We start from the raw sequence: 16417 nt of genomic DNA, 5'->3' as shown, positions 1-16417 counted from the left end.
TAGTTTGAATAAATCTATATTTCTTATGGTTTGGTCTACAAACCTTCTCTTAGTGTACATCTACCCATTTGTGCTTGGCAGCATAGCAATTGTTCAGTCAGCACAGTGCTGCTGTTACCTACTTAAGTGCTTTTTAACATTTTTTTTTAGCCTTTTTACAACATTTTCTAGTTTTCTAACTCAGTTTGGGTCCAAAGACTTTAATTAGTGACACGTGGGTTGAAACTTTCAAGAAGTACCACAGCATTGTCAACAATACCTCTCTATCCTCCTCCCTTCCACAGCATGCAAAAAAGATTAAACAACAAGGTAAAGTGGATTTATCTTTTTTATTCCTAATCATTGTAGCGACCTGGCTGTTAAAGTTAAGGAGTTTTGTGATTTCAAACTCTGAGTGCACCACAGGACTAGTGGTTGTGTGGGCAAGTTGGCTGGGCGGTTGAAAATGAGGACTGTTCAGCTAGTTGTTGTTGGTTTTGCCTTTGTTATTAAATAGAAGGTTGATCCATCACCCCCTTGTTAGGTTTGTTTTATGCAGTATACACTACTGTATAGTGCCTTGTGATGTGTTCAAAGTATGGACTTTTGTTTAGGCTGGAATACAAGTTTCATGTTTACATTATTTTTTATTTTGACATTTGCTTCAATATACAAACTTGTATATATCACAAACCCCCTTCAAGAACCAGCTAAGTTTGTAAATTGAGGTTCCATTGTACAGCTGTTCTGCATAAACATGAATTCCTGTCGCATGTTCGTATTGACAGGCGAGGTCTTTGAGAACAAGAAGTAGGGCTGGGTACCGTTCACATCTGAACCGATACGGTACCAAATACCGGTACCTCTTTGACGATACTTGGTACTTCTATGTGTTTATAAATAATAATTGTTTTTGAGATTAAAATACGTTTAATTGTAATGTTTAAAAATGAACTGATTATGATAACTGTTATCTAGTTGTTATATTTTATTTTATTATATTTCAGTCCAAGACGTTAGATGGCGGTAGTGTATAGTTTATAATGTGTTGGCTAATCAGTTCCATCTTTTGTTGCACCCTAAAAAGTGTTAATACAGTAAGTATTATACGTATTACGCACCACCTGTTTGATCGTAATGTGCATCTTAATTGTGCTTTACATTAACACATTTTGAGGGGTTGCAATCGCCATGTAAAATCGCTAATGCTAATCAATAGCATTTCAATAGCAAAGCCAATGTATATCATCATCAAGCTCGTGCATTTTTGGGAAACTACAGCCTTGCTTTACTTACAGTACGTCGGAACGGTTTTTTGAGTCTATTTCTCTTTTGGCGTTGAAAATTGCAACATTACCTAGAGCAGGGGTCGGGAACCTTTTTGGCTGAAAGAGCCATACAAGCCAAATATTTTAAAAAGTATTTCCGTGAGAGCCATATCATATTTTTTTTTAAGACTGAATACAACTAAATGCGTGCATTTTTAAGTAATACCAACATTTTTAGGGTATAATAAGTCTCTTATTCTTTTTAATAACATTGTTTTTCTGAAGCTAACCAACAATAAATACAATACTTCTTACCATTAATGCGACTTCGTGAACAGGTGCGGTAGAAACTGGACGGATGGATTAAAATGCATGAGAATGTTTTATATTTTGAACATTATTTTTGACACTGTGATTACTAGCGGAATTATTCATTACTTATCGTGTTAAGCAATGTCAGCTAAGATTTATCTGAGAGCCAGGTGCAGTCATCAAAAGAGCCACATCTGGCTCTAGAGCCATAGGTTCCCTACCCCTGACCTAGAGGTACTTTGCCAAAGTCTGCTCTCAGTGCTGCTTGATTGATTACTAAGCACAGCTGTACAAAGAGTTGGCAACCTGGCGTGACGTCACGCGTAACCCAGGTACCGTAAGATGGCACCGTTAAAACTTTTTGCTGTGTGTATAGGTGGGACGTACAGAATTTTGTAAGGTTAAAGATAGAGTGGCCGTGGCAGCAATTTATGGGTTGCAGGTTCGATCCCCGCTTCTGCCATCCTTGTTAGTCATTGCCGTTGTGTCCTTGGGCAAGACACTTTACCCACCTGCTCCCAGTGCCACCCACACTGGTTTAAATATGTAACTTTTATATTGGGTTTCACTATGTAAAGCACTTTGAGTCATTAGAGCAGGGGTCACCAACGCGGTGCCCGCGGGCACCAGGTAGCCCGTAAGGACCAGATAAGTAGCCCGCTGGCCTGTTCTAAAAATAGCTCAAATAGCAGCACTTACCAGTGAGCTGCCTCTATTTCTTAAATTTTATTTATTTACTAGCAAGCTGGTCTCGCTTTGCTCGACATTTTTAATTCTAAGAGAGACAAAACTCAAATAGAATTTGAAAATCCAAGAAAAGACTTGGTTTTCACTTGTTTAAAAAAATTCGTTTATTTTTTTACTTTGCTTCTTAAAACTTTCAGAAAGACAATTTTAGAGAAAAAATACAACCTTAAAAATTATTTTAGGATTTTTAAACACATGTACCTTTTTACATTTTAAATTCCTGACAATTTAAATCAATGTTCAAGTAAATAGTTTTTTTAATTGTAAAGAATAATAAAGAAATTTAAATGTAATTCTTCATTTTAGCTTCTGTTTTTTCGACAAAGAATATTTGTGAAATATTTCTTCAAACTTACTATGATTAAAATTAAAAAAAAATGTTCTGGCAAATCTAGAAAATCTGTAGAATCAAATTTAAATCTTATTTCAAAGTCTTTTGAATTTAATTTAAAATTTTTGTTCTAGAAAATCTAGAAAAAATAATGATTTGTCTTTGTTAGAAATATAGCTTGGTCCAATGCGTTATATATAATAACAAAGTGCAGATTGGATGTTAACCTATTTAAAACATGTCATCAAAATTCTAAAATTAATCTTAATCAGGAAAAATGACTAATGATGTCCCGTAATTTTTTTTTTTTAATTTTTTCAAAAAGATTCGAATTAGCTAGTTTTTCTCTTCATTTTTTTCGGTTGAATTTTGAATTTTAAAGAGTCAAAATTGAAGATAAACTATGTTTCAAAATTAAATTTTCATTCTTTTCGTGTTTTCTCCTCTTTTAAAAAGTTTTTTTTCATCATTTATTCCCTACAAAAAATCTTCCGTAAAAGGAAAAAAAATGTACGACGGAATGACAGACAGAAATACCCATTTTTTATATATATATAAATGTATTTATTAAAGGTAAATTGAGCAAATTGGCTATTTCTGGATATGTATTTAAGCGTGTATAAAACTGGTAGCATTAATCAGTACCCAAGAAGTAGCTCTTGGTTTCAAAAAGGTTGGTGACCCCTGCACTAGAGAAAAGCGGTATATAAATATAATTCACTTCACTAAACCACGAAGAGGCCGGGTTATGACTGTGTCTCGTTCAAACGCGAGCGCTCTCATCTGCAAACAGCACCTTCAAAATAAAACAAAATTGACAATATTGAGTGTGATGTCCAGAGCTTGTGTGAACCTGTCAGGAGTGGGGTGGGGGGGGCTGGGGGTGGAGTGAGCGTCATGCAGTGCCCCATGCAGAGTAAAAGCAAGCGGCCCTGGCACTACTAAACCAGCTCATTAAATTGGGGGCAATAAGGATCAGAGTCTCACACGGGGTATTCACTACACACACAGAACCAGCATCGAGTGGAGTTGTCGGGGGGACAGGAGACTATGAAAGGGCTAAAAAAAAAAAAAAGGTCATATTTGATAGAAGAACACAATGAGGAAGACAGATATAACAAAGGATGAAAAGCACACTGAAAACCAACAGCAGTGGAAGGGGAAAAAAGAAAAACACATGTTCTGATATTTTGTGCAAAACAAGCCCAATTTTCCTTATTGTGTGTGCTAACAATCAAGGTTTTTTTTTTCGTGTGTATGTATAGAAAAAAATGAGTGGAATATTGGCCAGGGGGCAGGTTTCAACTGGATTGGTTGCTGTGGGGCAGGGCGGCAGAGTGAGAAGGACGGCCTACGTAAAAGGTTTGCCCGCCGCTCTTACAGGAGGACCTCTGCAGAGCCACAACACAACAAACGGAAACAAGCATGCAACTAGGAGAGACCCACATTCCTAAGTGCCATGACAAACAGAGAGGTTCAGTGTCAGTGGTCGTCTTTGCAACTACTGTAAGGATTTGTGCTACTACTACTACGGGGTGAGGGGTGGGGTGGGGTGCAAAAAACAGCAAGTACAAGTAGCAAGCAAAGAGGGTGTCCCTGCAAGACGTTTTCAGCCACACCAAGCAAGGTGCAGCCAAAAGTAACCGAAAACAAACCAAAAAAAAAGGAACAAAATCGTAAAAAAAAAAAAAAATTGTACAAAGTCAAATAAAAACCCCAGAAAATAAACCTAGTTACACTTAGTGACACAGAGCAAACAAAGACGGGGAGGTCATATATAGATTAAAAAAAAATAAAATATGCAGGCTAGATTGTCTCAGTACCTTCTCACTATGGCTATGCTCCTCGTTTAGGGTAGTGCTACTGCACGTATCAACTCCCGAGTCTTTAACTTGCGGCTCACACCACGCCAAGTCCTCTTCAAATGAGTGTCCCCCAAAGCGCACCATTTTCTTTTGCCTCTCAGATAAGGTGTGTGCCGGCTCAGACATAAATGCCTGCTCAATTGTTTTTCTTTTTCCCCTTTGACTGTCCCCTAAAGGTGTGGGATAAAAACAGAAAGAAAACAGAAAAACAACATGCAAAGGTGTAAATAAAACAAAGGAAACGTGAGATGACAAAAGACTCTGGAACACAGGGGGGGGGATGAGGGGAGGAGAAGGAGAGAGAGAGAGAGAGAGAGAGAGAGACGGATAGAGGTTACGAGGCAGGAGGGAGGGGGCTCCGCATGTCTCACCAAAGACATTGGGGAGGCCTCGCTGCTATGCCAAGACGCATGGTCCCACCAATGGCCATCCAAATCTCCTGCAAGGTGGGGGGGGGGGGGGGGGGGGGGGGGGTAGGGGGGGTGCACGGACACGAGAGAGGACAGCGAGAAGGAGCAGTGAGGAGACCACAAACCACAACAAAGACACAGACCGGCACACTCACAGTACACAACACAGACTCATGTACACCGACATTATACATACAGTGGGGCAAAGAAGTATTTAGTCAGCCACCGATTGTGCAAGTTCTCCCACTTAAAATGATGACAGAGGTCTGTAATTTTCATCATAGGTACACTTCAACTGTGAGAGACAGAATGTGAAAAAAAAATCCGGGAATTCACATTGTAGGAATTTTAAAGAATTTATTTGTAAATGATGGTGGAAAATAAGTATTTGGTCAACCATTCAAAGCTCTCTTTGATGGAAGGAGGTTTTGGCTCAAAATCTCACGATACATGGCCCCATTCATTCTTTCCTTAACACGGATCAATCGTCCTGTTCCCTTAGCAGAAAAACAGCCCCAAAGCATGATGTTTCCACCCCCATGCTTCACAGTAGGTATGGTGTTCTTGGGATGCAACTCAGTATTCTTCTTCCTCCAAACACGACGAGTTGAGTTTATACCAAAAAGTTCTATTTTGGTTTCATCTGACCACATGACATTCTCCCAATCCTCTGCTGTATCATCCATGTATCCATTTTGGTATAAACTCAACCCGTCGTGTTTGGAGGAAGAAGAACATTGAGTTGCATCCCAAGAACACCACACCTACTGTGAAGCATGGGGGTGGAAACATCATACTTCGGGGTTGTTTTTCTGCTAAGGCAGGGGTGGGCATTACGTCGATCGCGATCGACTGGTCGATCTCGGAGGGTGTGTCAGTCGATCACAAGCCAGGCATTAAAAAATAGACATAAAAATGAGCAATCATCAATCATACCAAGACTTCACTTTCGTCAGTTGTTTGACATTCTCGGCACCCGAGGATCTTGTGAGATGACGCTGGCTGCTGCGAGCTCATATTTAAGAAAAAAATCACTAACAGGGCGGACGCGGAGAAACACATTTTATTTCTAGAGACTCCGTACCTACTGTCAAAACTCTAAAGACCGACTGCAAACTTCCTGTCTTCGCCATAAAAGACCTGTTTCATCCTGCCTGTGCTAACAAAATAAGAGTCTCAGAAAGCTAGCGTGCACAAGCTAGCAAGCTACGGAGTTTGATGCCAATGTATTTCTCCCCCGCCCTCAGCGACCGCTTTCTCACTTGCTTGCCCACCCGCACAGTCACTGACGTCACTCACCTGCTGCCAGACATTAAAGGGCCACACACATATGCTACTCTCATAACAAAGTGTTTAAAAAGGAGTATGCAAGTTGGACAAATGAGATGCCAAATCCAACCACTTTCATGTGGTATTGGACAGAAAGGAGGACTTTTTTTTTCCTCCATTTGAAAATGCGGACGTTATCAGCACCACTGTCTAATTCCAATCAATGCAAGTCATCAGAATCAAATACACCAACTTATATTCTTGTCTTCATGAAAGAAAGGAATCTATGTGTGTTAAACATGCTTGTATTATCATTAAACACCATTTACTTGTTAACAAAAATGTCTCTTTCATAAATAAATAAATATAAATTATAAATAGGAATGAGGTAGATCTCCTCGACTTGGTCAATTGAAAAGTAGCTCGCCTGCAGAAAAAGTGTGAGCGCCCCTGTGCTAAGGGGACAGGACGATTGATCCGTGTTAAAGAAAGAATAAATGGGGCCATGTATCGTGAGATTTTGAGCCAAAACCTCCTTCCATCAGTGAGAGCTTTGAATGGTTGACCAAATACTTATTTTCCACCATAATTTACAAATAAATTCTTTAAAATTCCTAGATTTTTTTTTTCACATTCTGTCTCTCACAGTTGAAGTGTACCTATGATGAAAATTACAGACCTCTGTCATCATTTTAAGTGGGAGAACTTGCAAAATCGGTGGCCGACTAAATACTTTTTTGCCCCACTTGTATATATGATTCCTAAGGAAAAAAATTACAGCTCAGGTTAGAATGTGCAAATTACCGATTTGAATAAATACGCACACAAAAAAAACCTGCACGTGTCTGCATTGCTTAGGTGTTAGACCTGCAGTTTACGAGAGGATGCTGGTTCCCTCAAGGCCTGACGAAACAAGATACTGAGCTCCCAGTCATTAGTCAGTGTGTGCATGCTGATCACCTTCCATGGCAGCACACATCATCATTACTGAATAAACGGGCGAGTAAGCAACACTGTAAAAAGTTCCATGTGGTAGGAAGAAAGATGCTACGGTACATGTGTCGACATTATGTTACGTGGCCCGCGATAGTTTGGAAAAATGTGCCTCGATAAAGTACTTAATTAGTTCTTACTAAATGTATACATTTTTTCCATTTTGACATAAAATAAATGGGGCTTCACGGTGGCAGAGGGGTTAGTGCGTCTGCATCACAATACGAAGGTCCTGCAGTCCTGGGTTCAAATCCAGGCTCGGGATCTTTCTGTGTGGAGTTTGCATGTTCTCCCCGTGAATGCGTGGGTTCCCTCCGGGTACTCCGGCTTCCTCCCACCTCCAAAGACATGCACCTGGGGATAGGTTGATTGGCAACACTAAATTGGCCCTAGTGTGTGAATGTTGTCCGTCTATCTGTGTTGGCCCTGCGATGAGGTGGCGACTTGTCCAGGGTGTACCCCGCCTTCCGCCCGATTGTAGCTGAGATAGGCGCCAGCCCCCCCCCTGCGACCCCAAAAGGGAATAAGCGGTAGAAAATGGATGGATGGATAAATGCAGGTACTGCATGCAGTTGCATATATTTTTAAATTTTGCCTCGATAAAGTACTTAATGTTGACTTTAATGTCCTTTGGGTTATTTGATGTTTCACACGTGTAAGAGGGATGTGTGCAGTGTTGTGATCCGATATTGTTGCTTTGTTCCTCTTTCATATCACATTCTGTACTTTGACCTCCTTATTTCCTGTTTTGCTCCGTCACCATGGTTGCATATTGTTTCCACCTGCTACTCTTGGTTCCCGCACACCTGTTCCAACTGATCACTGCCTTATATAAGCTTGCCCCTTTTCGTTCTTCTGTCTCGGATCCTAGTTTGCTTTCACGCAACTGTTGATGACTTGTTCTCTCCATGATTATACTCGCTAGCTCTCACGCTACGCTTTATTTTACTCCTAGCTTTCGTGCTAGTTGTTTTGTTTTCCCTTTTTGTGCCTTCGTGCCAAGTATTATTATCTGTTTGTTTTCCTAGCATCCATGCTAGCGCCTTTTGTTTGCCTTTCTGCTTAGCTCCAGTGTTTTTGTTCCTAGCCCTTTTATTAATTTAATAAATCCTTTGTTGCTTACCTTACGCTGTGTTCTTGCCGGACGCATCCACGGAGGAACAAATCCGGCATCGCTATGCCACACAAGCTTCACAATAAGTTTTTTTTTACTTTTTATTCATCGCTGTATGTAGTAGTGGCTGGTTGCATCAGCTCTGTTCCTAAAATGTCAATTACTTTATATTTCTATTTTTGATCATAATGTTAACCATATTAGTTTTGAAGTAATCACGGACCAGAGCAACAAAAACATGCAATTAAGTGATCAAAATAATAGTTTTATATTCTTTTACCCACACTCTCTATGTGGGAAAATGGGCTCCAGTTCAGTAGATCAGTGGTTCTCAAATGGGGGTATGCGTACCCCTGGGGGTACTTGAAGGTATATGCCAAGGGGTACTTGAGATTTTTTTTTAAATATTCTAAAAATAGCAACAATTCAAAAATCCTTTATAAATATATTTATTGAATAATACTTGGCTTCACGGTGGAAGAGGGGTTAGTGCGTCTGCCTCACAATACGAAGGTCCTGCAGTCCTGGGTTCAAATCCTGGCTCGGGATCTTTCTGTGTGGAGTTTGCATGTTCTCCCCGTGAATGCGTGGGTTCCCTCCGGGTACTCCGGCTTCCTCCCACTTCCAAAGACATGCACCTGGGGATAGGTTGATTGGCAACACTAAATTGGCCCTAGTGTGTGAATGTGAGTGTGAATGTAGTCTGTGTAACGCCGGTTCGGCATCGTGGTACCGGGTTCGATTCCCTCGAGGATGCGTCAAACGAAGAACACAACAAAGGTAAGATCTAACAAATTTATTAACAAAAAGTGAGCTCCGAACAAAAACACTGGAGCTAATAAAAAGGGAAACAAAAGACGCTAGCGTGAAAGCTAAGAAATATAAAGGACTAAGATTTGGCACGATGGCACAAAAAAATGAAAACAAAGATGATTAGCATGTGAGCTAAAGATGACAACAAAGTGGCTTAGCTAATGAGCTAGCGAGAAAAACATACCTGACGTTACTTGTTGCATGTGAGCAAATTAAGTTGTCATGGTGATGAATGTAAATAAGGAAGTGCGCTAACAAACGGGATCGGTAGAGTCCAAAACATGATCAAAACATAGTAGGACAATACAAAAAAGACAAACATGCTATCTGTCTATCTGTGTTGGCCCTGCGATCAGGTGGCGACTTGTCCAGGGTGTACCCCGCCTTCCGCCCGATTGTAGCTGAGATAGGCGCCAGCGCCCCCCGCGAACCCAAAAAAGGGAATAAGCGGTAGAAAATGGAAAATGGATGAATAATACTTCAACAAAATATAAATGTAAGTTCATAAACTGTGAAAAGAAATGCAACATCGCAATGTTCACTTTTGTGGACATGTTCCATAAATATTGATGTTAAATATTTCTCTTTTTGTGAGAAATGTTTAGAATTAAGTTAATGAACCGAGATGGATCTCTATTACAATCCCTAAAGAGAGCTATTTAAGTTGATGATCACTTCTATGTGTAGAAATCTGTATTGATAATTGAATCACTTGTTTATTTTTTAACAAGTGTTTGGTTATTTTTATATCTTTTTTTCCAAATAGTTCAAGAAAGACCACAACAAATGAGCAGTATTTTGCACTGTTATACAATTTAATAAATCCGAAACTAATGACATAGTGCTGTATTTTACTTCTTTATCTCTTTTTTTCAATCAAAAATGCTTTGCTCTGATTAAGGGGGAACTTGAATTAAAAAAATGTCCACAGGGGGTACATCACTGAAAAAAGGTTGAGAACCACTGCAGTAGATGACGTCACACCAAGACGGGGCGACATATTGAGTCTGGCAATGGAAAGAGGGCATTCCAAGTACAGTTAGTTAGCTACCCATTACTCAAAAACTAATTGATTTTATGGGAAATGACTGCCAGATTCATTTTCAGGAGCCAAAAATATATACTTTTCGAGCATCTGCACACTATGGGTTATTTAAAGATTCCACTCATATAAAAGACTCCTATTAAAGACGATGCATCTTTTGAACGCTAAAACGTTCAAAATAGGTCTCCTTAAAGTTAATATTCAATGTGTTCATTATTGTTTGCTAGGTAACACAACTGAGGGATGGAGGTGCACAGCCTACCAAAACAGCGGAATCATTCATTTCCAGAAAAAGGAAGGCAGAAATCAGGCAGACGAGCATTATTCAGCAGCAGGATGTCCTGCTCGGCAGACAGACGGCGGAAATCAGTCATTCCACAACCTATAAGACTTTATAACTACTTCACCTGTCATAATGTTTCCTGAAAGTTCCGAGATACAGTACATAGCTATCGCGTAAAGAGATTATTCTAGATTATACCTAATGTCATGACTGTTTTTATTGACTATTGAGTATTTTATTGATTATGGGATAAGCAGCAGAAAATGGATGGATGATACTTTTTCGTCACTTATTGTTTGTCTTTGGTACACTATCCATCCATCCATCATCTTCCGCTTATCCGAGGTCGGGTCGCGGGGGCAACAGCCTAAGCAGGGAAACCCAGACTTCCCTCTCCCCAGCCACTTCGTCTAGTTCTTCCCGGGGGATCCCGAGGCGTTCCCAGGCCAGCCGGGAGACATAGTCTTCCCAACGTGTCCTGGGTCTTCCCCGTGGCCTCCTACCGGTTGGACGTGCCCTAAACACCTCCCTAGGGAGGCGTTCGGGTGGCATCATGACCAGATGCCCGAACCACCTCATCTGGCTCCTCTCGATGTGAAGGAGCAGCGGCTTTACTTTGAGTTCCTCCCAGATGACAGAGCTTCTCACCCTATCTCTAAGGGAGAGCCCCGCCACACGGCGGAGGAAACTCATTTCGGCCACTTGTACCCGTGATCTTATCCTTTCGGTCATGACCCAAAGCTCATGACCATAGGTGAGGATGGGAACGTAGATCGACCGTTAAATTGAGAGCTTTGCCTTCCGGCTCAGCTCCTTCTTCACCACAACGGATCGGTACAACGTCCGCATTACTGAAGACGCCGCACCGATCCGCCTGTCGATCTCCCGATCCACTCTTCCCTCACTCGTGAACAAGACTCCTAGGTACTTGAACTCCTCCACTTGGGGCAGGGTCTCCTCCCCAACCCGGAGGTACACTAATGTGTATATTTTAGGCCATTGGTTCTTTGTTTTATTTTCGCAAAAATGTATACAGTATATCTATTTTTATATTGCTATTTTTATCTTTGGTATGAAAATTATTATGTAACAACATTTATTAGTATTTTTTGGTTCTTTGTTGTTGCTACTTTTGTATTATGACAATTTATTATTGGATCATGTTGTACTGCATTTTAATTGTTTGTTCTGTGGTTGTGTGATGTTTTTTGCCTGGACCCCAGGAAGAATAGTCTCCACTGCGGTGTAAACTAATGGGGATCCTTAATAAACTAACATAAACTAAGCTATGCCCCCAAGGTCAACTTTATTGCGCGGGTACACAATGCACATGATACCCAAACAATTGTCAATCAATCAATGTTTACTTATATAGCCCTAAATCACTAGTGTCTCAAAGGGCTGCACAAACCACAACACAAACCACTACGACATCCTCGGTAGGCCCACATAAGGGCAAGGAAAACTCACACCCAGTGGGACGTCGGTGACAATGATGACTTTGAGAACCTTGGAGAGGACGAAAACAATGGATGTCGAGCGGGTCTAACAAAATACTGTGAAAGTTCAATCCATAATGGATCCAACACAATTATGACACTGTTCAAAAAGACATGCACCTGGGGATAGGTTGATTGGCAACACTAAAAATTGGCCCTAGTGTGTGAATGTGAGTGTGAATGTTGTCTGTCTGTCTGTGTTGGCCCCGCGATGAGATGGCGACTTGTCCAGAGTGTACCCCGCCTTCCGCCCGATTGTAGCTGAGATAGCGACCCCAAAAGGGAATAAGCGGTAGAAAATGGATGGATGGAAGGGTTTCGAAATTATCGGTATCCGTTTCAAAAAGTAAAATTTACGTCCCGAAGAGTTCGTGGTGCAAGGCGTTCTGGGCATGTGTTACGGTGCGGATGATCTCCCGAAATGTGTTTGTCATTCTTGTTTGCTGTGGGTTCACAGTGTGGCGCATATTTGTAACAGTGTTAAAGTTGTTTATACGGCCACCCTCAGTGTGACCTGTATGGGTGTTGACCAAGTATGCTTTGCATTCACTAATGTGTGTGTGAAAAGCCGTAGATACTGTATTATGTGACTGGAAGGAAGTGCCTTTAAGGTTTATTGGCGCTCTGTTCTTCTCCCTACGTCCGTGTACACAGCAGCGTTTTAAAAAGTCACAAATTTTACTTTTAAAACAAAACGATATCGATCAATTTGCAACCGATACCGATAATTGCCGATATTACATTTTAAAGCATTTACCGGGCGATAGAATCGCTATTAATAATTAAATTAATCGTTGGCTCTGCTCTATTATCTATTAAACAGATGAAGTGGTATAGAGGTACAGTATTTTATGTATAAGAATTAAGCTGTTCATCACAAAGCTGCCCTGTACATACATACAGCTGCTGAGTGATACAGTTATGAGCAACGTCATCTTTGAATGACATCGCCATTAAATGATAGCACTTCTCCCTCCTCGACTCCCAATGGAATTTCTGGTGGGAGGAGCTAACACGCAAACTGAGAAGCGAGGAGCTTGCAAATTACCAATTGAGACGGACCCTGTGTGGCTTTTTTGAGGGAGGAGGAAACTCATCACAGGCATGAATTGTGAGCATCAGCAGTCTGGACCCAGCCCTGCATGTGAGCCCCGGCTCCCAGGCCCCCACAAAGCGCTGATTCAGGGCGAAGGCAGAGAGCAGGCGGTGGTGGAGTTCACCACGAGCATGCTCTCCATCACTTTGACAGCTCAATAAAAAACAGTGTAAACTATTAATTGGATCATTAATTATTGATGTTGTTTTTACTATAACTCAAGGGGTGCAGAAGAGGCAGGTCTGCATGTATGGTTAAATGCAGTGTTACCAAGGCGATGGACGTCACACACTGCACATTTTAGAATGTGAAAACACTTGACTCGTTTATGAAGTTGACGAAGTGAAAGCGAGTGTTTAAGTCAGTGTTTTTCAACCATTGTGCCGCGGCACACTAGTGCATACTTGCCGATTTGGGATATGGGGGGGCGCGGTGGTAGCGGGGGTGTATAGCGTAGCGTCCCGAAAGAGTTATCAATCAATCAATCAATGTTTACTTATATAGCCCTAAATCACTAGTGTCTCAAAGGGCTGCACAAACCACTACGACATCCTCGGGCAAGGAAAACTCACACCCAGTGGGACATCGGTGACAATAATGACTATGAGAACGTGATACTGTGATACTGATGATACTGATGACTATGAGAACATGATACTGTGAAAGATCAATCCATAATGGATCCAACACAGTCGCGAGAGTCCAGTCCAAAGCGGATCCAACACAGCAGCGAGAGTCCCGTTCACAGCGGAGCCAGCAGGAAACCATCCCAAGCGGAGGCTGATCAGCAGTGCAGAGATGTCCCCAGCCGATACACAGGCGAGCAGTACATGGCCACCGGATCGGACCGGACTCCCTCCACAAAGGAGAGTGGGACATAGAAGAAAAAGAAAAGAAACGGCAGATCAACTGGTCTAAAAAGGGAGTCTGTTTAAAGGCTAGAGTATACAAATGAGTTTTAAGGTGAGACTTAAGTTAGTGCTGCAAGTGGTTCTGTTCTGTTTATGTTGTGTTACGTTGCAGATGTTCTCCCAAAATGTGTTTGTCCTTCTTATTTGGTGTGGGTTCACAGCGTGGCGCATATTTGTAACAGTGTTAAAGTTGATATATACGGCCACCCACAGTGTGACCTGTATGGCTGTTGATCAAGTATGCCTTGCATTCACTTATGTGTGTGTAAAAGCCGCATATAGTATGTGACTGGGCCAGCACGCTGTTTGTATGGAGGAAAAAGTGGACGTGACGACAGATTGTAGAGGACGCTAAAGGCAGTGCCTTGAAGGCACGCCCCCAATATTGTTGTCCGGGTGGAAATCGGGAGAAATTCAGGAGACTGGTTCCCCCGGGAGGGGCACTGAAATTCGTGAGTCTCTCGGGAAAATCGGGAGGTTTGGCGAGTATGCACTAGTGTGCCGTGAGATAAAGTCTGGTGTGCCGTGGGAGATTATTTGGGTTAAAAATATTTTTTGCAAACCAGTAATTCTAGTCTGCAAATTATGCTGTTGTTGAGTGTCGGTGCTGTCTAGAGCTCGGCAGAGTACCCGTGTAATACTTTCATATCAGTAGGTGCCAGCCGGTAGCTAATTGGCTTCCTGTGCACTTAAGATGTGACTTTAAGGTTTTACTACTTACGTATAAAATACTACACGGTCTAGCTCCATCCTATCTTGCCGATTGTATTGTACCATATGTCCCGGCAAGAAATCTGCGTTCAAAGGACTCCGGCTTATTAGTGATTCCCAAAGCCCAAAAAAAGTCTAAGGCCAAAGGGCGTTTTCCGTTCGGGCTCCAGTACTCTGGAATGCCCTCCCGGTAACAGTTCGCGATGCCACCTCAGTAGAAGCATTTAAGTCTCACCTTAAAACTCATTTGTATACTCTAGCCTTTAAATAGACTCCCTTTTTAGACCAGTTGATCTGCCGTTTCTTTTCTTTTTCTTCCATGTCCCACTCTCCCGTGTGGAGGGGGTCCGGTCCGATCCGGTGGCCATGTACTGCTCGCCTGTGTATCGGCTGGGGACATCTCTGCGCTGCTGGTCCGCCTACGCTTGGGATGGTTTCCTGCTGGCTCCGCTGTGAACGGGACTCTCGCTGCTGTGTCTTGGATCCTCTTTGGACTGGACTCTCGCGACTGTGTTGTATCCATTGTGGATTGAACTTTCACAGTATCATGTTAGACCCGCTCGACATCCATTGCTTTCCTCCTCTCTAAGGTTCTCATAGTCATCATTGTCACCGACGTCCCACTGGGTCATTATTGTCACCAATGTCCCACTGGGTGTGAGTTTTCCTACCGAGGATGTCGTGGTGGTTTGTGCAGCCCTTTGAGACACTAGTGATTTAGGGCTATATAAGTAAACATTGATTGATTGATTGATAAATGTCGGAAACAGTGGGAGGCAGAGCGCAGGTAAAAAATGTGTCTAATTCTTATGGGGCGGCATGGCGTAGTGGGTAGAGCGGCCGGCCAGAAACCTGAGGGTTGCAGGTTCGCTTCACACCTATTGACATCCAAAAAATCGCTGCCGTTGTGTCCTTGGGCAGGAGATGACCCTTTGCCCCTGGTGCAGCTCACAGTGGTGAATAAATGATAGGTGGTGGTCGTAGGGGCCGTAGGCGCAAACTGGCAGCCATGCTTCCGTCAGTCTACCCCAGGGAACCTGTAACTACTGATGTAGCTTACCACCAACAGGTGTGAATGAATGTTGAGTCCCACTTCTCTGTGTTTAGAAAAGCGTGAACATCTAAGTTATCATTAAACCAAAAATAAACAAAAGGTAGAGCCCCTAAGAAATGGCATTGAAGCTTAGGGAAGGCTATGCAGAACAAAACTAAAACTGAACTGGCTACGAAGGAAACAAAAACAGAATGCTGGACGACAGCAAAGACTTACTGTGGAGCAAAGACGGCGTCCACAAAGTACATCCAAACATGACATGAGGATCAACAATGTCCCCACAAAGAAGGATAAAAACAACTGAAATATTATTGATTGCTAAAACAAAATATCGCTCAAAGGAAGACATTGAACTGCTACAGGAAAATACCAAAAAATGAGAAAACGCCACCACAATAGGAGCGCATGACAAGAACTAAACACTACACTCAGGAAAACAGCAAACCACTCAAAATAAGTCACGGCGTGATGTGACAGGTGGTGACAGTACACCTTCTTTGAGACAAGAGCTATATTGATGTGTATCGGTTGGGGACATCTCTGCGCTGCTGATTCGCCTCCGCTTGGGATGGTTTCCTGCTGGCTCCGCTGTGAACGGGACTCTCGCTGCTGTGTTGGATCCGCTTTGGACTGGACTCTCGCGACTGTGTTGGATCCATTGTGGATTGAACTTTCACAGTATCATGTTAGACCCGCTCGACATCCATTGCTTTCCTC

The 16417-nt window shown here is 42.1% G+C and overlaps 1 protein-coding gene across 28 annotated transcripts in view; it reads right to left on the bottom strand.

Annotated features, from left to right (window-relative positions):
- Positions 1-16417, bottom strand: part of rims2a (regulating synaptic membrane exocytosis 2a) — a 469036-nt gene that overhangs the window by 192600 nt on the left and 260019 nt on the right. For 20 of the 28 annotated variants that reach the window (XM_061916454.1, XM_061916457.1, XM_061916468.1 and 17 more), the window contains one exon: positions 4461-4672. The exons of 1 other annotated variant lie outside the window; for it this stretch is intronic. In XM_061916454.1, coding sequence (XP_061772438.1) covers positions 4461-4672 — 212 coding nt within the window. Of the gene's footprint in view, positions 1-4460; positions 4673-4873; positions 4942-16417 lie in introns of all 28 variants that reach the window. 7 more of the 28 variants (XM_061916464.1, XM_061916465.1, XM_061916471.1 and 4 more) reach the window with 1 other exon arrangement.

Source organism: Nerophis ophidion, linkage group LG11 (genome assembly GCF_033978795.1).
Source record: "Nerophis ophidion isolate RoL-2023_Sa linkage group LG11, RoL_Noph_v1.0, whole genome shotgun sequence".
Classification (NCBI taxonomy): Eukaryota; Metazoa; Chordata; class Actinopteri; order Syngnathiformes; family Syngnathidae; genus Nerophis; species Nerophis ophidion.
Note: the sequence above shows the minus strand (reverse complement) of the source record. Positions and strands in the feature narration are given on the sequence as shown.